General features: G+C 47.0%; 1 protein-coding gene across 6 annotated transcripts; it reads left to right on the forward strand.

Annotated features, from left to right (window-relative positions):
- Positions 1 to 2,256: 2,256 nt before the first annotated feature.
- LOC308490578 (uncharacterized protein) lies at positions 2,257 to 22,789 on the forward strand. 6 transcript variants are annotated; one of them, XM_081033027.1, is made up of 7 exons: positions 2,257 to 2,501; positions 4,075 to 4,116; positions 6,241 to 6,367; positions 13,097 to 13,281; positions 15,227 to 15,268; positions 18,116 to 18,242; positions 19,884 to 22,789. In XM_081033027.1, the coding sequence occupies exons 5-7, from the start codon at positions 15,233 to 15,235 to the stop codon at positions 21,566 to 21,568; spliced, it is 1,848 nt and encodes a 615-aa protein (XP_080889153.1). In that variant the 5' UTR covers positions 2,257 to 2,501; positions 4,075 to 4,116; positions 6,241 to 6,367; positions 13,097 to 13,281; positions 15,227 to 15,232; the 3' UTR covers positions 21,569 to 22,789. The 6 variants fall into 6 exon arrangements, with proteins under 6 accessions (XP_080889153.1, XP_080889155.1, XP_080889152.1 ...); XM_081033029.1 differs by lacking the exons at positions 2,257 to 2,501; positions 4,075 to 4,116; positions 6,241 to 6,367 and adding an exon at positions 7,668 to 7,766 and having other exon boundaries at positions 13,097 to 13,307; XM_081033026.1 differs by lacking the exons at positions 2,257 to 2,501; positions 4,075 to 4,116; positions 6,241 to 6,367 and having other exon boundaries at positions 11,513 to 13,307.
- Positions 22,790 to 24,501: the final 1,712 nt, after the last annotated feature.

Below are 24,501 nucleotides of genomic sequence, written 5' to 3' on the forward strand. Positions count from 1 at the left end.
TTTTCAGAAGCTGAGTTACTGGGATGAAGCTGTTGTTGACTGAGCTGGCTTTCAGAGGTCATCGACAGTTCTCTCTTATAAATCTTGGTTTCTTGTTTATGACTTTGGAATTTGGCCAAAGTACAGTCTTTTCCTTTCCTGAATGTGAAAAACAACCACTTAGTTGTTAGCCCCCCCTTTTATTCTTCCTCAACCAAACCTATAGGAGAGACCATAAGGTATTGTCCAGAAGGTTGTTTATGCAGATATGCTTTTGAGCTAGTTTTGCCACTAAATTATTTAATTGCCAAATTCAGTGAGAGAAAAAAGCTCTAACTACTGACTTTTTGTAATGTATTGTAAAAAGCTAGATACAGGATCATTAGGGCATCCTGACAGTGTCAATACAGGATACGGGACATGTGCTATATACACAGAACAGCTGACAGTCCTATGCCTGATGTGTGCCACGTGCCTACCATTGTTCCTGAAACCCTGTAGGGTTTGCTCTTTGAACATTTGTAGATCAGTAAATACACAACATTGCAACTTTTCTATTTATGTTTACCTTTCTTACAACTCTTTTAAATATCATCTTTACCTCTCCCTCTGAGCTGTTAATGCACAATGTTGCCGACTATTAAAAATAATCACATTTTGGGACCAAACCCTGAGTGTAGCCAGGGTTTCAGCCAGTCACAGTCTCAACTTCATTCTCTTTTGACTTTTCAGATACAGTGCCTCTTGCTCAAACTTCACTGAGATCTTAACAGCCCTCCCCACATTTGTGACAGATATATTTCTCTAAAACTATTTTGGCCACTTTCCTTGAAAAACTGCAAAATCATTATTAACAACATTTAGTAATATCCATTTCACAAGTGTTTTTCCAGAGATAATCTCAACTCCCTGTGCAGACAACTGTTGCTGCACTTACAGGTGAAATGATAAACTACTTCTGAGCAAGGAGATGATCTTGGATAGCCAAACCTTTATCTCAGGGATAAGACTCCCCTTTGCACACGCGGTCAAGTTGTCAGAAAGGCATACACTGTCCCAGCAGAAGATAGTATGTGATATGCCCCTCTTCTTTTGGAGAGATTTCAGATTCTTTTTTTTGTTTTTAATTTATTGGGGAATATTGGGGAACTGTGTTTTTCCAGGGCCCATCAGCTCCAAGTCATTGTCCTTCAATCCAGTTGTGGAGTGTACAGCTCGCTCCAAGTCCAGTGGCTGTTTTCAGTCTTAGTTGAAGGGGGCATAGTCCACCATCCCATGTGGGAATTGAACCGGCAACCTTGTTGAGCGCTCACGCTCTAACCCACTGAGCCATCCAGTCACCCCTCTAGAAGCTCAGCGGTAGCTCGTGTTCTTCAATCTAGTGGAGGGCGCAGTTCACTGGCCAATGTGGGAATTGAACTGGCAGCCCTGTTATTCAGAGCTGGTGCTCTGACCAACTGAGCCACACTGCTGCCCCTAAATCACATTTTTTTTTTTTAAGGAGGGTGCAGCTATTAGTGGCCCATGCCGGCAACCTTGGTGTTATTAGCACCATGCTTTAAACAACTGAGCTAACCAGCCACCCCGCAGATTCTTAAATGGAATATATCTCAGATATGGATTAATAAATATTATCTGAATAAAACTGGTTCGCTAGGTTGGAACACCATCACTGACTATACAGGCAGGAAAGATGTTTTCTGTGGGAAAGTGAGGCACAGCGTCACCCTAACTACTTCAGTGCCTCCTGTCATCCCGCCTCCAAGTTCCCCATCATAGCCCCGTCTGGGAGCTTTTCTTACTGTCCCAGACTGAACCTATTGAAGCTCATAAAAAACTACTCCAAAGCGTCTTTGACAAACAAGATAGCTGACAGCGATAAGGGGACGCCAAGTGTCATTACAGTGTGGTGTGTCCCTTTCTATGTGCAGCCTTTGGAAACTGGCGATTCCCGGAGTCTGAAATAGCTGGTCTCTAAACATTTCTGTAACGTGTCCTGCACTAAACTCCAAGGAAATCTGAGTATAACCCCTTTGAGAGCCAGCGAAGGCCCGTTCTGTTTGGACACAGGAACTCCATTTCCCAGCGCCTCTTTTGTCGCTTGGCCAGTATCCACAGTCAGAAACCACCTGCATTCTGAGACAGAGCAGATAACGGTGTGGAAACTACGTTACCCAGAAGGCAGTGCGACAGTGACGGCAACCGACCAATGAGGGCTCAGCGGAGAGGCGTTTCCGTGCGTGCGCAGCGCGTGGGGCGGGATTTAAACTGCCTGCTAGTGACGTCGAGCGATTTAGGTACTCTGGGGTCCGTTTGCGGGTTCTGAGTGTCATCAGTCCTGAGTCAGTGACTGAGGTCAATGGGAAGTGCGAGAGGCGTCGTCCCCGCTGCACGGAAGCCGCTGTCAGGCCCGACTGAGTCTGTTGGTGACGGCGGCGCCCTGTTCTCGCCCCATCTCCCCGCTCCGGTCCCGCTCTTCCAGCAGGTCTGTGGCGGGGGGCGCACGGATGAGCCCGACCCAGGTGGGTGCTGCATCCCCCGGCCTCACTCACCCCGCCCGGCTCCCACCTTCGAGAGCGGAGCCCGAGTGGAGGGGAACCGCTCAGTTTCCTGCAGTCAGGCCCCCGTGTCCGCCTTGTGACGAGGTGGGAGGGTTCCCACAGGGGCGGCCTGTGCGCAGGCTGCAGGTGCTGCTGAGTCAGCAGCACTGGGGAGACCTCGGGTCTGTGTCTCCAGGGGACACAGGGCCAGGCGTGTCGCCTGGGGTGGCGACCTGAGCTTCTGGACGTTGTGGAAGATGCTGACGGGTCCTCGGTGAGGAGGGGCACGCCCAGAGCTAGAAGTTTAAAGTGGCTGAGAACAAGACGGGGAATGGAGGCCGGTAAGGTCACAGCAATAGAGCCCAGGGGAGTGGTGGTGGTGGTGGCCGTGGTGGTGGTGGGTGGTGGGTGGTGGTTGGTGGGTGGTGGGTGGTGGGTGGTGGTGGTTGGTAATGGTGGTGGACCAGGGCGGGGGCAGTGAAATTCTGGCTTGATTTCAATGCAGCCTAAAGGATTTCCGGATGCATCACACATATCTGTGAGCAAAAGTAGGGAGTGAACCGCTATCTTGAGTTTTTTGTTTTGCTTTTGCCTGAACATCTGAAAGTATGGAGATGGGGAGAGCACAGGAAACAGGTTTGAGGGAGATCATGAGTTGGATTTTGGACATGTGATCCTAAGATGTCACAAGGTGGGGACATCACATGAGTATGTGGACGTAGAGATCTGGAGGCCTGGAAAGGGACCTGGGCTGGAGCTATCCAGGAGGTGGAGGGTGTTGGACTGGACCAGGGCAGGTCTGGGGATCAGACTGCGCAGGGAGCATCTTAAGGTCATTATTTCTGATGGGCCCTGTAGTGAGTGTCAGGAGGGCTGAGACTGAGTGCAGGGCATACAGGTTTCAGCTTCCCCGATGCTCCTTTAGCATATCTGGCATACGAGGTATTCTGGCCTGTGTCTATAGAACAGGACGCCTGGATGTGGTAACTTGATGGCCTGTAAGGTAGACTCAGCTCTGCAGGCCAGCTGACAGTTTCTGTAGGACAAAGAAACAGCCAGGTTTGTGAAGCATATGGGTTCCAGACAAGGGCACTGCTGTCTCACCTTCTCTACCACTCCAGACAAGAGGAATGAAGGGGTAATACAGTAATGGGCTCCTGTAGGCACCCTTTGGAGAGTCATGTAGTAGGCAGGCTTGCTTGCCAAAAGGAAAAATGGCTGACCTGTCTGCTCAGACACCACCATTTTCAAAACCTTATCCTTTTCTTTGCGCTGAAAACATACAAAATTGTTAATCCAGTGGGTAGTTACAACTGACAGGTAATGTGCGCTATTTATGTTTAATATTGTTATCAGCCCTATAAGGTGGGAACCATTGTTATCCTTGTTTTACAGTAAAGGAATTGAGGTTCAGTGTTATGCATAGTCACACAGCTGGTCATAGTGGCACTGAAGTCAGACAAACTGAGCATCACAGGGCAGAGGTGGTGGTCCAGCGCAGCTTGTTGGATCCTACCATGACTGCCCATTTCTCATGGCCCACTTCTTCCTACAGGTTCCCATGGCAGTGGCAGAAATGCGTATGGATCCTGTGCAGGTGAGTGGAGGATATACCAGGCCTTCATTCACTCCAGTGACCACCCTGATGGTTTTGCCACTCCCATATAAAGAATGGTGGTGTCGTGAAATTGTTCACCCATCCTTCTCCCTGTCTTGGGTCTGAAGTCCCTGTGGTTTCACCAATGCCCAGGGTCTTGAACTGAGCCTCAGATTATGTGGAGGGGTTCCCATTTCTGACAGCCGATGAGGTAAGATGTGGAAGGGTATCCTGGACGCAGGATCCAGAATGTTCAAATTATTAGAGATGACTCTGAGCTGGAATGTTCAGGGAACTATAGGTCTGCTATATCTGGTGGGATACAGGATGGCAGTGCGAATGTTTAAGAGTACACAGTTATCAGGTCTAAAATTACAACCTGAGGTTTAGAGTCTGTAATCTGAAGCAAGTAAGAGCTAAGGAATATTTGGAGCAGAAGAGCCAGATGATTTGACCCAGATTTTAGTAGATTGCATCTGGCTGCAGAGTAGAAAGGATTCTGTGCGTTGGAAGGTGGCGGTAGAGTGACCTGGGAGGAGGTTGCTGTGATCGTGCAGGTGACTGTGGATAGTGGCTGTGGAGGTAGAGGACTGGTTGCTTTCTGGGCCCATTGTGAACACAGTTGCCAACATTTAGTGATACAGAGAGTGAGAGAGCTGGGAGATGAGATGGAAAGGGGAGTTAGGGTCAGGCCCAAGGTTTTTGCCTTTCTGCGGAAGGATGGATGTTCTATCAACTGAAATGGGGAAGTCAGCAGTAGGAGGGATTTTCAGAGGAATAGGAAGAGTCAGGTTTTGTCACAGGTGTCCAGATGTCCCAGAGACTCTGAGGGGAGATGCCCAGTTGGCAGCTGAACACCGTGGGCAGCTGGAAGTCAGGGGATTCAGGTTGCAGACAGCCACAACATAGTGGCCAGCATGTGGGCCAAAGAGTAACTGCATCAGATTTCGGAGGGGGCATTGTTGGGTTATGGTGACAGGAAGGGGAAGCAGGAGGCTGAGGTTTGTATCTCTGTTGGGAGCCTGGATGGTGGTGATGGACATCACATAGACAGGTGAGGAAGCAGAGTGGCTGTGGGGAAGTGTGCCTGTGAGACACAGGGGCAGAGGAGTCTGAAGGGGCAGAGGAGTCAGAAGCTTCCAAGGGTGTTGGCTTCCAAGGCTTCCGAGGATGTGGGGTAGATGTTGAAGCACCTCCATGAAGGAGGTGAGATGTCTGTGAGCCCAGGGTGGGCTCTCTGCTCCTGCTTGGACTCACCAATGTTCGGTGGTCACTCTTGGTGAGGCCTTTTTGTTTCATTTATGCTGGTAGATCAGTTTAGATGAAAAAGCGATGCGAGGAACATTGCTATGCCTGGAGAGAGGGCAGAGGACTCAGTGTAGCTGGGCTTTGAATGAGGGTCAGGTAAAGAGAGATTGTTCGTGACTGCTTATGGGACAGCACATGCAGTGTAGACGGTGGCAGACCGAGTCTGGGTTCCGCACCTTAGCCTTCGGAGGGTGAGTGTGACACAGGTGTCAGGTTTAGGTGGGGAGAACTATAAAGGGACTCTCATGCTCTCTGGTGCTACAGGTCTTGGGCATACAGAGCAAGGATGTAATTCCATTTACAAAATGCTGCCTGGATTCCATGTGCACAGTGGCATGGAGGCCACGTAAATGCCTATGGAGTAGGTGGGCGGGGGGTATCAGTAACTGAGCTGTTAAAGTGGAGGGACCGCAAGGTGTGTAGAGAGGTTGAGTTCAAGAATGATCTGCAGTGTTTAGCCCCACACCCTGACACTGGACACTTAAGGGAGAAAGATGAGTTCAAGTTTCGTTGTCTGGGAGGCAAGATCTGGGGGACCTAAAGATAATTTAGTGAAGAAAGAGGAGTAGAGTCCCCATTCCAGCCCCAGAGTTTAGATGATGCTTATCTGTGCCCTCCCCCACTTGTTTTTACTGTATTCTGGACACAGTGATCAGTGGCGACAAGGAGAGAGCAGGCACTGGTGCCACCAGCACCTGGTATCTCTTCCACGTTTGGAAGTCGGGGTGGAGGGTGAGGGGATGAAGGTGTGAGGGGAAAGACTGAAGATCTGGAGAGAGAAAGTGCACATTGATTGACCTGTCCCCGTTTTGGCAGGGGCAAGTGGCTTTTACAGAAGTGGCCATATATTTCTCCCAGGAGGAGTGGGACCTCCTTTAGGAGGCTCAGAGATGCTTGTACCACCATGTGATGCTGGAGAACTTTGCAGTTTTGTCATCACTAGGTAAGGTCATCACACCTACCTCAGGGTCCTGGCCTGGGCTCTATTTTTCCCCTGTTCCCTACGGGCAGTTCTGTCCTTCCCACGAGAATCTGGTGGGCACTACTCCCTTTCCTGGCATCTGTGTTGTTGTTGCCAGGGCCGGGCCGTGTGCACTGTATTCGCTGTCCCCAAGTAATCCATCCCTGTTGCTCTGAGTACTTGTAAGACAGGGTTCAGGAGTAGGAAATCTTGAAGCTTCTCTGAGACCTCCCCTCATACCTGCCTGTCCCTGCTTGGGTCACTCAGCTTAGATGCTAGAACCTCGGTGCCCTGGGCCTTTCCCCTTCCTTTTGCTGACATTTCCTGGAGTCTTCCTGTGTCAGGAATTTTAGGCACCAATGTGGTCACTACTTGTAGATACCACTGATTCTGCAAGACCCTTCTGTGAAGTGTTCATGATTTTAGAATGTGGGGTGTCATGTGTTGGATCGCTCTGGGGACATGCTTGTCCACTCCCTTTCCCTGTGTTTCATTTGGTTGGCCTGTTCCAGGTTGCCTTGAGGGAAAGGGAGGGGCCTGGCTGCCTGACAGTGTGCACATCACTCCATCAATGGCAACAGGAAATGACCTTGGTGCTTCGGAGCTAGGAAAAGGCATGTTGTCAGAAATGGGTTCAAATCATACTGGGAACCAGGTCTGTGCCCACCGTTGTGTGATGTGAGGGACACTGGTCACTCCTCATTTCTACCTTTTCTTTTCCATTGTCATTTCTAATTTTCTAGTCCCCAGCTCTCCCCACTTTTGTGGCCTTCACCTTTCATTCATCCCCTTCCACTGCTTTCTTTGCAGTGCCCTGGACATTTGACTTACACGTAAGGTGTAGTGACGTCTGCACGTATCCTTAAATAGCCCTTGAACACCAGCTATTGTTTTGTAATCACACATTTTTGGGTCTGGACACAACCTGTTACACAGTGCTCACCATTCACCAGCAGCCAGGCCTTGTTGAAAGCCATTTGCAGAGGAGTGATTTGGAGACCCAGCCTCTGCTCCCTGCCCTGTACCCCTGCCTTGGGTCCTTCCTCATCGTCAGGGGTCTCCCACCCAGCTCTGCACAACAGGCCTGGTTCTCTCTGGCTCTAACTGCCTTTCCTGTCAGCAGTCCAATGGGCTTACTCCGGGTGTGTCTGACACTCATTTGTGATGGGGCTTCCCCCTCCCACCACAGTCAACATTCACTTCACCGGCATTTCTCTACTTACAGGCTGTTGGCATGGAGCCCAGGATGAGGCGGCCCCTTCTGAGCAAGGTGATTCTGTGGGAGAGTCACAGGTCAGGACTCCAAAGCCAGAGCCATCCACCCACAATGCCCAGACCTGTGCGACATGTAGCTCCCTCTTGAAAGACATCTTGTCCGTAGGTGAGCAGGATGGAACATACCCTGATCAAGGCCTGTATGCTTATGGGGCAAAGCACCAGAACCAAAAGCCTCAAATTAGAAACTTTCCAGAAAGGACAAGGAGAGATCTTCATTTGTGAAGAAGTGCAGAGTGCACATGACAGAGAGGACCTTTACATGCCAGGAAGATGGGAAGGACTTCACAGCCAGCACAGGCCTTTCCAACAACTGTCTTTTCACAGTGTGGGGCAGCCACATAGGGTAGCCTTTCGAAATTCACAAAATGATTACAAGTGTACTAATTGTGGGAAAGCCTTCAGCCATAAACATAAACTTGTCTACTGTGAGAAAGTCCACACTAGAGAAAAGCTTTATGAGTGTAGGGAATGTGGAGAGGTCTTCCTTAGAAATTCCCACCCTGAGCAGCACCAGAAAGTCTACACTGAAGCTAGGCTTTCTGAGCACCTGGACTGTGGCGTATTCTGTACACAAATACTGGGCCTCAGTGATCACCAGAGAATTTACACCAGGCCGAGGCCTTTTGAGTGCAGCCAGTGTGGGAAGACCTTCCTTAGACTGTCCCAACTCGTTGCTCACCAGAAAGTCCACTCTGCAGAAAGACCTTATGGTTGCAGTGATTGTGGGAAATTCTTTAGGAACCACTCCAAACTGGTTAGACATCAGAAAGTTCATACTGGAGAGAGGCCTTATGTGTGCAGTGAATGTGGGAAAGCCTTCAGCCGCAAACATAAACTTATTGAGCCTCAGAAAATGCAGAGTGACAAGAAGCCTTATGAGTGCAAAGAATGTGTGAAGGCTTTCAGCCGCAAAGACAAAGCTGTTGAGTACCAGAAAATCCACACTGGAGAGAGGCCTTATGTGTGCAGCGAGGGTGGGAAAACCTTCAGCCACAAATATAAACTTGTCGAGCACCAAAAAATCCACAGTGGAGAAAGGGCTTATGAGTGTAGCGGATGTGGGAAATCCTTTCTGGATGGCTCCACACACATTATTCATCAAAGAGTTCACACCAGAGAAAGGCTTTATGAGTGCAGTGAGTGGGAAGTTTTTCAGGTACTGCTTCACACTCGACACCAGAAAATTCACACTGGAGAAAGGCCCTATAAGTGCAGCGATGGAGGAAATTCTTTAGTTGCTGCTTCACACTCATCAGATGTTGGACAAATCACACTAGAGAGAGACCTTTATGAGCGTAGCTAATGTGGGAAGTTTTTGTGGTACAGCTGCAGACTCATTACACGTCAGTGAATTCACATTGCCATGAGACCTTATGAGAACAGCAGACATGAGAACGTCTTTACATAAAACTGGCCTCAGTAAACATTGTTGAGGTTGCACTGGAGAAATGCTTTCTGACTGCAGTGAATGTTGGAGAGTCTTTAGCTAATGCTCCCATTCACTTGGCTCCCAAAAGTTCATACCAGAGAAAGAACTTACGAGTGCAGCAGATGGGTAAAAGACTTCAGTCAGTCTACTGTGATTGGTACTGTAAAGTACTATTATGTATTTATGGGTGTTTTTCTTTTTATTGTGTTAAAATACACATACATAAAATTTGCCATCTTAAGTACATTTCAGTGTACAGTTTAGTTCTGCTAATAAGTACATTCACATTCTGTGCAATGACTATCCAGTACTTTCTTCATCTTGCATAAGTGAAACTGTGCCCGTTAAATGATGTCGATTCCTCTCTTCATCCAGCCTCTGGCAACCTCCATGCTACTTTCTGTCTCTTTGAATTTGACTGCCCTCACTATCTCATGTAAGAAGAATCATACAGTTTTTGTCATTTTGTGAGTAGCTTACTTTACTTACCATAATCTCAGGTATCATCTAATATGTGACATGTTTCAGAATTAACTTTTTAAGGCTGTACAATACTTCATTGTATGTGCATATCACATTTTCTTTATCCAGTCACTCACCCGTTGATGGACATGTCCCTCATTTCAACATTTTGGCTATCATTACAATGTTGCTATGAGGATAACTGTACAAATATCTCCTTGAGATCCTGCCTTCCATTCTTTTGGCCAGACATGGAATTGCTGGATCATGTGTTAATTTTATATTTAGTCTTTTCAGGAACTGAGGAACTGTTTTCTGTATTGGCTGCACCATTTTACGTTCCCATTAAAGGTCCAAAAGGGTTCCAGTATCTCCACATCCTCCTCAACATAATTTTATTTTCTGTTTCGTGTTTTATAGCAGCTATCCTAATGGGTGTGAGGTAGTATTTCATTGTGTTTTTGTTTAGCATTTCCCTAACGATTAATGATCATGGACTAGGCCATATTCTTTGTGGAAATGTCTAAATTTGTCCATTTCTTAATCAGGTTATTTTCTTATTGTTGAGTTGTAGCAGTCTTTATATAACCTAGATACTAACCACTTATTGAATATATGATTTGCACATGTTTTCTTCCATTCAGTAGGTTGCCTGTTCCCTCTGTTGATTGGGCCTTTTGATGCATACTTTATAATTTGATGTAGTCCAATTTATCTATTTTTATTTTTGTTTCCTGTGCTTTTTGTGTCAGTGCCAAGAAGTTATTTCCAAATGTAGTGTTACAAAGGTTTTTCCCTGTGTTTTTATCTAAGAATTTTATATGTTTACATCTTGCTGTTAGGTCTTTTATCCATTTTGAGTTCATTTTTGTGTGTGGTTTAAGTAAGGGTCCAACTTCATTCTTTTGCACTCAGACATCCACTTTCCGCAGTACCAGTGTTGAAAAGACTGCCCTTTCTCCATTAAATTGTCTTGGCACTCTTGTCAATTATTTGATCAAATATGCTGGCTTTCATTTCTGGGAACTCTGTTTTGTTTCATTGGTCTATATGTTAGTCTTTATGTCAGTGCTATGGTGTTTTAATATGTAGTTTTATGAAAATATCGTTTTGATCCAGTTTTGTGTTCCTGGCTTGATGCTGGTTATTTCCCGTTTTGTAACAGCTGATTAAGTCCCCACTCCGACCACTGTCCTTATGAGGAACTCACATTCTAGACTGCTGTACCCTGATGTCGCAGAACCAGATATCAGACAACTAGGGACAGCCCCTAGTTGCCCTTGAGCCCATGAAATTATTCAAATGAGGCCACTGGCAGGGAGCCTGGGAAACCTACCTAACCTCAGGCCACTTGCTATACATAGGGTGCCCTCTACAGCTCCAGGTGGCTTATCATGTCCCCCTCTACAGCCCACTGTGTGGCCCTACCTGATGCCCTTCTGTCATTCCAAGCTCAAAGTATCTACTCAAGTGTCATTGTGTTGTGTCCTGCCATCAAAAATCTTTAAATCTTATAAGGTAGCTATAAGATTATTATAAAAGTCATCACTTGGTAAAGTCCTCACACCTACTCCAGTGTCCTGGACAAGGCACTACTTTTCTCCTTTCTCCTCAGGGCACATCTGGGTTCACCACATCCAGACCATGAGTACTAATTCCTTTCCTGGCGTATTTATTGTGGCTGCCAGGGCTGGGCTTTGTGCAGTGTACTGTCTGTCCCCAAGCACCCCCTCTTCTGCTGCTCAGGGGTCAGAAATCTCAAAGATTGTCAGATATCCCAGTGGCCTCTCCTATTCCTCATCAATTTAAGGTCCCTGCAATCTGTTTGGCCAAACAAAATGAGTGCCAAGGCAGAAATACCATGGAATAGCTTAGTTACACTTTAACACCCTGGAAATGAAGAGGCCAGGCACACCACAGAAGTCCACATGAAACGTGTCACGTGTGGGAAGGAGTGGGTGGGGGAGAAACTGGGATTATGCCTTAATGACTAAAGTGGCAGGGAGTACCTACATGGGGACATCCCCTATTGGGCAGGAATTGAAAACACATTAGGGTTTGTTTTTGGGGTGTTTGTAATACAAGTTTTTTTGAACGCTTGAAAGCTGACTTGCACAACTTGACTGTTAGTTTGGCCTTGTGATAAATGAATGCTAAATAGACAATTACCGAATCTAAGAAAACAGAACAGCTCTGTATACACAGAGCTGGCACCTACTATTGTGCCTGACACCCAGTAGGTGCTCCTGAATCTTTCTTAGACCAGTGAATACAGCACAGCTCCCCTATTCATTTTCACTTTACCGTCAAGTCTTTCAAATACCATCTCTATCACTCTAAACAATTAATGAGCCACATTTTCAAGTATGAAAAAAATCACATTTTGGAGAAAGCAAGCCTGAGTGTGGCCAAGGTTCCAGCATAGCCATAGGCTCTGCTTCATTCTCTGGCTTTTCAAACTAAACTCTCTTGATTAAATTTCACTGAGATCTTAACTTTTCTTTACATGTCACAGGTGTGTTTCTCTAGAACTATTTCTGCTACTTTCTTTGAATAAGTACATAATTGTTATTAATACCTTACAGTAATTTCCATTTGCAAGTGTTTTTCACAGATAATGTCAACTCCCTTTGAAGGCACTGCTGCTGCAATTTCAGGTGAAATGATAAATCACTTCCCAGCAAGGAGATTAGATCATGGAATCCCACACCTTTGTCTTGGGGGCAAGATTCTCCTTTTGTACATATGCTCCAACAATGAAAAGAGCACACATTGTCCCTGCAGAAGATGGTATAAGTGACATTCTTTTCAGATGGCTTTCAGATTCTTAGAAGAGTTGAAAAATAGCTCAGGTATGGAGTAGTATACATATGAAGAAATGTGCTGTGCATTGGGTTCACACACAATCACTGACTATACAGCCAGGAAAGATGTTTTCTGTGTGCCTCTGAACCAGAGGCACAGCTTCATCCTTTCTACATACTTCTGTAGCTCCTGTCATCCCTCTCGCATCTTTCCCACCATGCCTCTGTCTGAGTCTTTTCTTGTTCTGGGCCAAATATACTGAAAGCTCATTAAACAGCCCCCAGAGCTTCAGTCTACGTGTATTTGAAAAGAAACAATTTGAAAATCTGACAACTATGAGTGGACGTAGAGTGTCATAATGACATGGTGGTCCCTTTGGATGTGTTAGCCTTTGGGAATTTGCTGTGCCTCAGAGTCTGAAATAACAGGTCCCTAACCTTTCTGTGACTTCCTGCACTGCTCTCCAGGAAATATGGATGTGTCCCCTTTAAGAGAAGCGAAGCCCCGCCCTCTTCTTAGAGTTATGGAACTCTATTTCCCAGCGCCCCCGACCTGTTATCCGCCACTAATGAGTGACTTAACGCTCTGAGAGGGGATAAGTGGTGGCGGTAGTGGAAACTACAATACCCAGAAGTCTCTATGGTGCGGGCGGCAGCGTCGGCGGCGACTGAACCAATGTGCGCGCGTGGTGGGGATGGGGCTGCCGGCGTCCCTTAGAGGTATTTTGGTCGCTCCAGGGTTGGTCATCGGTTCAGCGCCTCAGAAGCGTTTCCTGGGCATCCAGGTAAGGGAGCGGAAAAGCGCGAGGGGAGGTGTCGCCCCGGCCGCACGGAGGCAGCTGTGAGGCCCGACTGAGCCCGCTGGGGACCGCGGCGCCCTGTTCCCGCCCCGTCGCCCGGCTCCGGTCCAACTTTTCTCCCAGGTCGGTGGCGGGGGCCGTGAACTCAGGTGGGTGCTGCACCCCCCGGGCCTCACCCCGCCCGGCTCCCGCCTCCGAGAATGGAGCCCGGGTGGAGGGGCGCCGCTCGGTTCCTCGCACAGGCCCCCGTGTCCGCCGAGTGACGAGGTGGGAGGGTTCCCACAGGGGCGGCCTGTGCGCAGGCTGCAGGTGCTGCTGAGTCGGCAGCACTGGGGAGACCTCGGGTCTGTGTCTCCAGGGGACACAGGGCCAGGCCTGTCGCCTGGGGTGGCGACCTGAGCAGCTAGAGGCTATGGAAGGTTGTGACGGGACGGCGGTGAGGAGCTAGAGCCAGAAATTTAAAGTGAAAAGGAGTCGGGGAATGCAGCCCAGTGAGGTCACGGCAATAGAGCCCCGGGGGAGGTGGGGGTGGGGGTCGGGGTGGGGGGTGGGGGTGGGGGTGGGCTGGACCGGGGCTGTGGCGGTTACAGGGGAGATGTGATGAGATTCTGGGGAGATTTCAGTACACTTGGGCTTGGCCAAAAGGCCAAGAAGCGATGGGGTAGGTTTCAATAGAGTGTAAAGGATTTCCTTCCTGATGCATCACATATACCTGCGAGCAAAAGTGGGGAATGAACCACCATCCTCAGTATTTTTTTCTGAACATTTGAAAGTATTCAGATGGGGAAGTCAGTGCAAGGAGCAGGTTTCAGGGGGAAGATGGATTTGGGACATGTGACCCTGACATGTCTCAAGACAGAGATGTTACAACATGGAGATATCATATGTGTAGGTGAACATAAAGGTCTGGAAGCTGAGGAAGGGGGCAGGATTGGAGATGATATCAAAGGATTGAAGAATGTGGACTGGATCAGGGCAGGCCTGGGGATCAAACTGAGGAGGGCGAGTCTTAAGGTTGTTATTTCAGATGGGACAGGAGGGCATAGGGAGGGGGTGTTGGTATCCGTTCTGCTCCCTCCAGAAAAGAAAGGACGTGACATAGGAGGAACACTGGCCTGTGTCTGTAGAAAGGGAGGCCTCGATGGGGTAAGGAGCTTCCCTTCAATGGAGCATGCTGTGTGACTGGTGCAGATTCTCCACTTGCAGGCTTTGCCAACCCTCAGAGCCACTCCCTATGGAATAAAGGGAACATAGGCCTGGCTGGTGGAGCCGCTGGGTCTCAGACCAGGGCACCGCTGCCTCTCACCTCCTCCAGCCCTCTGAGCAAAAGAGGTGATCCACTGCTTCAGTCATGGGCCCCCAACAAGCTCCCCTCAGAGGATTGTGTTGCAGGCAGGCCTGGTTGCTGAAAGGACTGGTAGCTGACCTGCCTGCTCCGTCTCTCCCTGCAACTTATTAACGTAAGATTGTATGAAGTTTATTGATTTAAACACTAATTAACTAATATCCCTCTCGATATGTACACACAGGTAGGCAATTAGAAATGAACCTATTCAGTAAGTTCAGTTTATACAAACACTTCATAATTGGTTTGACAATTTACTTCTAAGTATTTGTTTGCAGTGTAGTTTTAGATATGATATCCTGTGAAATCTTAAAAAGCGGTAAAAATAAAGACCCCAAATTGTAAAATCCTACCACTTCATATGCACTGAAAATATATAGAAACTTGATCCTATGGACAGCAATAGCTGACATAATAATAGCATACTGTGTAATGCACACAATACCTAATATGCACTCCTTATATTCGACACCAATTTGAGCGCTATGAAGTCGGAAGCATTCTTACCCCCATAAGCATTTTCTTTTTCCTGAGGCTCAGGGAAGCTCAGTCCTTCTCCAGGGTCACCCAGCTGGTAAGAAGCAGCACTGAGGTCTGAGGAGCTGAGCTTAGACCATCAGGCTGAGGTCGCTTTGCTCTAGGGCAGGGCAGGGGTAATGGTCCAGGCAGCTTATCGGATCCTAACATGGCTGCCCATTTCTCATGGCCTCCCTCTTCCCACAGGGTCCCATGGCAGTGGCAGAAATGCTTATGGACCCTGTACAGGTGAGTGGAGGACATCCCACCTTTAACCAATCCCAATTGTCACCCCAAAGGTTTTGGTTCCTCGATATATATACCCTCAGGGAATGGTAGTGTCCCGAGACTTCTCCCATTCTTTTCACTCTCTTGAGTCTGAAGGCCATGTGTTTTCACCAAGCCCAAGATTTTGTATTTAGTCCCAGGTTATATGAAGCAGTTCCCATTTCTGACAACTGATAGGGTCGGATATAGCAGGGAGTCCTTGATGGCCACAGGGAGTCCTGGCCACAGGATTTAGAATGTTCAAATGCTTGCAGATTAGGCTAGCTGGAATGTTTAGGGAACTGCAGGTGTGTGTTATATCTGGTGGGAATGGGGAGCCGGGGGTCAGGGGTAGAGGAGCACAGGTATCAGGGCTGGAATGACAGCCTGAGGTCCTGGGCCTCTGTCTAGTTGGTGTGAAGCTTTGAAGCAGAAGAGGAAGGTGTTGTGACCCAGATTTTCACAGGCTCCCTCTGGCTGTAATGTGGAAGACAGACTGGGGGTGTGAGTGAAGGCAGGGAGACCTGGCAGGAATTTCTTGCAACAGTTGGCAGTAGTTACACAGAGCGGTGGCTGTGGAGATAGAGTGCTTGGCTTCTGGGTTTGTTTTGAACTACAACTGCCCATGTTTTAGGATGTGGAGTGTGAGGGAGCTGAGGTGGTGGAATGGAAGGGAGAATCAGGGATGACCCCAGGTTTTCAGCCTTGTTAGGAAGGATGGATGCCTTGTGAACTAAAACGGGAAAGTCAGCGGGATGAGGAGTTTTCAGATGGAACATGAAGAGTCAGTTTGTATCACGTCACAGATGTTCCAGAGACTGCAAGAGGAGGGGTCAAGTGGGCTCTTTTACATAGAGACCTGGAGTTCAGGGGATGGATTCAGGTTGGAGACAGCAAGTAGTGGCCAGTGTGTGGACTAGGATGGATCTTGGAGTGGCTGTCAGAGGCAGCGTCTGTAGGTCATTGTGGCCTGCAGTCACTTGAGCACAAGCAATGGCAGTGAAAGGCCTGAGTACCAGGCCTTCTGATTGGGCAACTAGATGGTCACAGGTGAGGAAGCGGAGTGTGTGTGTGTGTGTGTGTGTGTGTGTGTGTGTGTTGTGGGGAGTAGGAGTGACAGTCTTCCCAGGCCAGCGTGCACATGACATGGATGTGGACAGGACAAATGGGTCAGCCAGGAGAGTTACTAGACTGGGGGGGTGGGAATATGGGTGGGAGGGCAGAGAAACTGGCTTTCAGTGAGGAGACAGGAGGGTTCTGAGTGCTCATGGGACAGCTAGTGCAACGCAGAAGGGGGAGGCTAAGGTACGTGAGGTCCCCACATGGGAGGGGCCCTAGGAGACTGGCATTCAGGGGTGGGGTGGAACTGAGTCAGATGCTGCATGCACTGGCCGTGCACAACTGGTTTCCACGTACAGAGTGGCCTGTTAGGAGGTGAAGGAAATGCCAGTGGCATGGGCTGGCGTGTCTGTGGAGTTGTCACTGTGCAGGGTTCAGAGTCGTGAGGGAGGGCAGTCCAAGCAGTGATGTGCAGGTGAGAAGCGTGAGTGGTTGGCCCCGGGCCCTGGCACTGGCCCTGAGTGTGGAATGATGAGCCTGAGTTTGGTTGTCTGAGAGGCCAGATCTGGGAGACCCTACGGAAACTGGCTGACAGAAGAGGGGTGGGATCCCATATCCCAGTCCAGAGCCTAGATGGCACTTTTCTGCCCCCTCCCCCACCTGTTGCATGCTGTGTGCTGGACTCAGTGGTATTGAGAGAGGAGACACAGGTGCCCCCAGCACCTGGTAAGTGTTCCACATCGGAAAGTCGGGAAGAGGATCCTCAGGAGGGATGTGGGGGGAAGGGCTGAAGGTGCTGGAGAGAAGTGTCTGAGTGACTGTACCTATGGGGTTTTAATTTATGCACATCAATGAGTAAGTGAGGACACAGAGAGGCCAGTGACAGTGAAAGAAAGTTTTTATTACTTACGTTTCCCCTTCCCCATTTTCTTCCTCCTTCCCCACCCCCCCCCACTCCGGTTCAAGCCTTTGTTTCTCAGTCTGGTTGTGTAGGACACAGCTCCCTGGCCCACGCTGGTGTTATGAGCCTTGTGCTCCCCCCGGCTGAGGCAGTCGGTCACCAGTCGTAGGTTGGCTGCTGATGGCTGCTGACCGCTCACGATGACTGCGGCCAGTCATGCTCATGGCAGCACACGGTAGCCCACGGCAGCACACAGCAGCCCATGGCAGCACTCAGCTGCCCCAGCAGCTCACACCACCCCCTGGCTGTTCACTGCAGCCCAGCTCCAGGGAGAGCTGTTATTCACAATCTTAGCTGTAGAGGGTGCAGCTCACTGGCCCATGTGGGAAAACAACCAGCGACCTCTGAGTTAGGAGCACAGCGCTCCAACCACCTGAGCCACTGGGCCAGCCCTACTTACATTTCCTGAGAGGAGGGGCACACCATATAATACAGGGCCACATGGGGAAGCACGAGTAGAGGGAAACCGGAGGTCGGAGCCTTTATTGGACTCTCCGAGGGCAATGCAGGGAGGGTGGGATGAAAAGCCGAGGGATGGCTAGTTTGTATAATTGTAGTGTACCTGGGGGGCAGGGGCTGTCCCTAGTTGTCTGATCTCTCATCCTGGGCTGATTTGGGGCAGGGGAAATATCCACTTGATGTGTGAGAGTTCGTTGAGGTGACTAGGCTCTGGATCACAGGGGAGATATAAACAGATTTGGCCGTTAGTTTGGTTCTGTAATTAATGGGTGGCAAGGAGACAAATGCGGAATTAAAGGAAACACAGAACAAGAAGCTGCTCATGGACTAAACTGTCCTCACTTTGGCAGGGCCGTGTGGTCTTTGAGGACGTGGCCATACATTTCTCCCAGGAGGAGTGGGAACTCCTTGATGAAGCTCAGAGACGCCTGTACCACCATGTGATGACGGAGAACGTGGCACTTCTATCTGCCATAGGTAAGTCCCTCACACCTACCCTAGGGTCCTGGGCAGGTCACTGTTTCCTCCTTTCCAGGGGCAGTTCTGTCCTTCCCACAATGAGACTCTGGTGGGCACTACTTCCTTTCCTGGCATATGTGTTGTTGCTGCCAGGGCTGGGCCGTGTGTGCTGTACTCGCTGTCCCCAAGCAGCCTGTCCCTGCTGCTCTGAGTACTTGTAAAACAGGGCTCAGGAGTCAGAAATCTTGAAGCTTGTCTGAGACCTGCCCTCATACCTGCCTGTTACTGCTTAGGTGACTCAGCTTAGATGCTAGAACCTCGGTGCCCTGGGCCTTTCCCCTTCCTCTTGCTGACATTTCCTGGAGTCTTCCTGAGCCAGAAATTCTAGGTATCAACATTGTTACTAATTTGGGGGACCACTGGATTGTTTATACTGTCTGCCTTGTGAAGTTCTTGAAATTTGAGAATGACGGATGTCCAATGTTGGATCACTCTGGGCACATGCTGGCCATTTTTTTCCTGTCTTTCACCTAGAACTGGCCTCTTTAGGTGCCATGTCAGTGCTCACCTTGAGTAATGGAGAGGACCCTGGACACCTGATAGGGTGGATATTATTTATGTCAGTGGCACAAGACACTCAAAAGTACATGGCCCTGCAAAGGGGCTGGGCGAGGACGAGATGTCAGACCTGGGAAACTGGCCTTTGTTTGTTATTGCTTGATGCCAGGTTAGTGGCCACACTTCATGTCTACTTTTTCTTCTCCATTTTCATTTCTACTATGACTTCTAATCCCGTTTCTGCCACACTCCAACCGTACCTACGTGGCTTTCAGCCCTCACCCATCCTGTTTCATTGGTCCCTCTGCAGCGCTCTCCAACATTTGATCTACACTTACGAAGTTGTGAGGCCTGCACATATCATTAAATGTCCTAAAACTGCAGCATGTCTGTTGTAGTCAGGTATTCCTGGGTCTGGACACCACCTGCTATGAAGTGCTCACCAGTCACCAGCAGCCAGGCCTTGTTGGAAGCCATTTGCAGAGGAGTGATTTGGAGACCCTGCCTCTGCTCCCCGCACTATACCTGCTATGGTCTGAATGTTTGTGTCCCCAAGATTCATATGTTGTAAACCTCATGTGCAAGGTATTAGCAGATGGGGCCTTTGGGGAGTGATTAGTTCATGAGGGCCAAGCCCTCATGAATGACATTAGTGCTCTTATAAAAGAGACCCCACAGAGGTCTCGAGCCCCTTCCACTATGTAAAGAACCAATGAGAAGTCTGCGACCTGGAAGAAAGCCTTCACTCATCCATGCTGGCACCCTGTTCTTGGCATTCCTACTTCCAGAACTGTGAGAAATAAATTTCTGTTGTTTATAAGATTGTTTTTGTTGTTAAAATACCACCCAGTCAGTTGTATTTTGTTATAGCAGCCTGAATGGACTAATATGTTACCCCTGCTTTGGGTCCTTCCTCATTGTCAGGGGTCTCCCACCCAGCTCTGCATAGCAGGCCTTCCTCTCACTGGCTCTCGCCGCCTTTCCTGTCAGCAGTCCCATGGGCTTACTCGTGGTGTGTCTGACACTCATTTGTGATGGGGCTGCCCCCCCCCCCCCCAACCACAGACGATGTGCACTTCACCGGCATTTCTCTGCTTGCAGGCTGGTGTTATGGAGCCCAGGATGAGGCGGCCCCTTCTGAGCAAGGTGATTCTGTGGGAGAGTCACCAGTCAGGACTCCAAAGCCAGATCTGTCCACCCACAGGGTCCAGCCTTGTGATGTGCATGGCCTACTCTTGAAAGACATTTTGCATCTTGCTGAGCGTGATGGAATGTACCCTGATCGAAGGGTATATATTTGTGGGACAGGTCTTTACCAGCACCAAATGGAGCAGATTGGAGACAGACTTTCCAAAAGGGATGAGGGGAGGCCTTCATTTGTGATGAATGGTAGCACTCACATGACAGAGGAGATCCTCATGTGCATGGAGAGTGGAAAGGACTTCCAGTCCAGCACAAGCCTCCCCCAGCACCAGGCCCCTCGCAGTGGAGGGAAGCCACATGAGGACTCCGAGTGCAGAGAGGCCTTTGAAAGTGGACAAAATGACTACAAGTGCACTCAGTGTGGGAAAGGCTTCAGCCGAAAGCAGATACTTGTTCAGCACCAGAAAATTCACACTGGAGTCAGGCCTCATGAATGCAGCAAATGTGGAATGGCCTTTATTAGAAAGTTCCACCTTGTTCAGCACCAGAAAATCCACACTGGAGAAAGGCCTTTTAAGTGCAGTGAGTGTGGGAAAGCCTTTAGGTCCAAGTCTACACTTATTAGTCACCAGAGAGTTCACACTGGATTAAGCCCTTATGAGTGCAGCAAATGTGGGGGATTCTTTAAGTACAAAGCCAACTTCATGAAACATCAGAGAATTCACAATGGTGAATGGCCTTATGAGTGCAGAGAATGTGGAAAATTCTTTAGGTATAACTACAGACTGGTAAGACATGAGAGAGTTCACACTGGAGAAAGGCCTTATGAGTGCAGCGAATGTGGGAAATTTTTCAGGTATAGCTCCACATTCATGAGACACCAGAGAGTTCACACTGCAGAAAGGCCTTATGGTTGCAATGAATGTGGCAAGTTCTTTAGGTACAACTCCACACTCATTAAACATCAGAGAGTCCACACTGGAGAAAGGCCTTATGAGTGCAGTGAATGTGGGAAGTTCTTTAGGTACACCTCCACACTCATTAGACATCAAAGAGTTCACTCTGTAGAAAGGCCTTATGAGTGCAGCTTATGTGGGGAATTCTTTAGGTACAAGTCCAAGCTAATTAAACATTGGCAAAATCACACTGGAGAAAAGCCTTATGAGTGCAGTGAATGTGGGAAAGCATTTCGGTACCACTGCAGACTCGTTAGACATAAGAGAGTTCACACTGGAGAAAGGCCTTATGAGTGCAGTGAGTGTGGGAAATTTTTCCGGTACAACTCCAACCTCATTAAACATTGGAGAAATCACACTGGAGAGCGGCCTTATGAGTGCAGCGAATGTGGGAAAGCCTTTAGCCATAAACATATACTTGTTGAGCACCAGAAAATCCACAGTGGAGAAAGGCCTTATGAGTGCAGCAAATGTCAGAAGGCCTTCATTAGAAAGTCCCACCTCGTTCATCACCAGAAAATCCACAGTCAGGACAGGCCTATGAGCACCATGAATGTGGGGAATTCTTTAGATACAACGCCAGCCTCATTAAACAGAATTCACACTGACAAAGGCTTCATGAGTGCAGAGAATATGGTAGATACTGTAGGTACCACTCTAAGCTCATTACACTGGAGAATCACCTGAGTACAGTGAATGTAGGGAAGTCTTTAGGTACAACTGCAGCCCCATCACATGTCAGAGATTTCACAGTGGAGAAAGACCTTATGAGGGCAGCAGACATGGGCATGTGTTCAGCCAAAACTCCCACCACATTCTGGCACCGAAAAGTTCACACCAGAGAGAGGACTGCAAATGGGGAGAGACTTCAGCCAAATGTCTGCTATAATTTATCCCTGGGAGCTACTGCAATGTGTTTTTTTTTTTTATCTTACATTTTTAATTGTGGTAAAATACATGTAACAAAGTTAATCCTCTACCATTTTAATTGTACAGGTTAATAATGTTAAAAAATTCATATATCTGTGCAACTAATCTCCAGTATTCTTTTGATCTTGCAAAACTAAAACTATACTCATTAAATAACTCCTCCTCCCCCCTCCAGTCCCCCCCTTCCCCACTGCACCTGGCAACCACATTGTACTTTCTGTTTCTTTGAGTTTGACTACTCTGGATACTTCATATAAGTAGAATGATACATTATTTGTCTTTTTATGACTGGCTCATTTTGCTTAGCATAATTTCCCCACATTGAAGCATTTGTCAACATTTCCTGCTGTTTTGAAAAGGAATCAGAGTTATCCCACCTGACATGGGAAATGGTGCCGATGGAGTCAGTACATTTTTGCCAGATGTATTTCTAGAGGAAGAGACCTAGATTTTATATGGAATCTTTATTTAACAGCTTTATTGAGGTAATGACATACATTAAGCTGCATTTATTAAAAGTGTAAAATGTATTTTCACATGTGAGTATAATGGGACCATCACCAAAGTCAGGATAATAAGCACATCATTGCCCCTATAGTTTTCATTGGCTCCTTTGTAGTCGCTCTCTCCCAGCCTTAACCAACTTGCCATCCCAGGTAGACGGTATAGTTTGCATTTCTAGACTTTTATATAAACTCTTGTATGGCTGTTTTCACTAAGTATGTATATATACAAGTATACACACACACACACATATTTTGAGTACTATCCATGTGTGTACAAAAAGCATGGCATTGAATAAGCAAGGCTCTGTGTTACGTATTAGAATGGCATGTGTAATAAACAAAAGTGCTTTCGTGTTCTGAGAATCACTGAGAAAAAGTTGTTTCAAGTGGGAAACAAATTTAAATTGTTTCATATGAATTCTTTATCAATAAAAATGTTTGAGTCATCTGCCTTGGACACAAACTTCCACCGAATTATGTTTGTAGGTTTTTCTTATTTAACTTCTTTTTTCTAGTAGTGTCTTTCAGCTGTTAAGTACTTTAGAGAGAAGGAAAATGATATAGATTAGGTACTCAGACCTACAAAGAAAGGAAGAGCACGGGGAAAGGAATAAGTAAAGGTAAAATAAAAACGTTTTTCTTAACCTAACAGATTACAGTTTGTCCAAAAAATAATAGCAACAATGTATTCAAGTATGTATGTGTGTGAATATATACTCCTATAAGTGAACTGAATGGCAGCAATGGTACAAGGAATGAGACAGAGGAATTAGGATTATCTTGTTAAGGTGCACACACTACCTGTGAAGTGGTATAGTGTATTTGAAAGTGGATTTGGATTAGCTGTAAATGTATACTGTAAACTCTAGGGCAACCACTAAGCAAAGTTAAAACAGTGTAACTGATAAAGGAGAGAAAACTGAATTATAAAAGGCTCAAAACTACAAAAGGCAGCGGGAGGATGGAAGACAAAAATAGGAGCAAAGTACAAGGGCAACAAATAGAAAACAGTAACCAATATGGTAGATATTAATCCAACTATATCATTAATCACTTTGAATGTCTGCACCAATCAAAAGACATTGTCAAAGTGGATCAAAACACAGGAACCAACTATATGTTGTCTACAAGAAACAGGTGGTTTAAATATAAAGATATTTATATATTTTAACACACAGTAAATGGAGAAAAATATACCATGGTAATAGTAATCAAAAGAAGGCAGGAATAGCTATATTCATTTTAGAGAGGGCAGACTTCAGACTGAGGAAAATTATCAGGGATATAGGGGTGCATTACCTAATGATAAAAGGGTAAATTCTGTACAATTTCTTTTAGAAGATAGAAGCAGAGGGAATACTTCCCAACTCATTCTACAAGGCCAGCGCTACTTTAATAGGAAAAACCAGATAAAGACATTATAAGAAAACTACAGACTGATATTTCTTCTGAACGTAGGTGTAGAAATCCTCAACAAAATACTGGCTTCCCTTGTGAAGACATCTGGGCCTGGATTTTCTTGTGGGAAGATTTTAAATAAAAATTACTTAATATAGTGCTAGTATATAGATTTTCTACTTCTTTAGTCATTTTGATGATTCGTGTCTTGGAATTTGTGCATTTCAACTAAGGTGTCTAACTTCAGGGGATAAAATTTGTTCATAATATTCTCTTATAATACTTTTAATTTCTGCAGCATCAATAGTCATGTCTTCCCTTCATTTCTGATTTCCTTAATTTGATTTATTTTAATTGTCAGCCTACTTAAAGTTTTGTCGATTTTACTGATCTTTTGAGAGAACCAACTTTTTGTTACACCAATTTTATAATTTTGTTGTTGTTTTGTTTTCTATTGCATTGGTTTTATTCTAATCTTGTTTCTTGTCTTCTCCTTGCTTTGTGGCTGTTTGGTTTCATTTTTCTGGTTTCTTAACCTGGAAGTCTAAGTTACTGACATCTTCCTTTTGTAATACAGCTGTTTTAGAGCTGCACATTTCCCCTTCTAAGTGCTTGGTCTTCCTGGGTCTCATTGCTTTTGGTGTATATTGCATTTTAATTTTCATCCAGTTCAAAATTTTTATGTTTTAAACTTTTTCCTTGTAATTTTTTTGTTTTACTTGTAGATTTTTTTTTTTTGGCAGCTTATCGATTAATAAGTCTCTTCCTATTGTATTTGCAAAGCTG

Source organism: Rhinolophus hipposideros, assembly GCF_964194185.1.
Source record: "Rhinolophus hipposideros genome assembly, chromosome: 21".
NCBI classification, from domain to species: Eukaryota; Metazoa; Chordata; class Mammalia; order Chiroptera; family Rhinolophidae; genus Rhinolophus; species Rhinolophus hipposideros.

Excerpts from the sequence above, each read along its gene's own strand:
- LOC308490578 (XM_081033025.1), top strand. The coding sequence starts at position 13,054 with ATGGGGCTGCCGGCGTCCCTTAGAGGTATTTTGGTCGCTCCAGGGTTG. Across the intron at positions 13,144-15,226 it reads AGCGTTTCCTGGGCATCCAG|GGTCCCATGGCAGTGGCAGA; the intron begins GTAAGGGAGCGG and ends CTCTTCCCACAG. Across the intron at positions 15,269-18,115 it reads TGCTTATGGACCCTGTACAG|GGCCGTGTGGTCTTTGAGGA; the intron begins GTGAGTGGAGGA and ends TCACTTTGGCAG.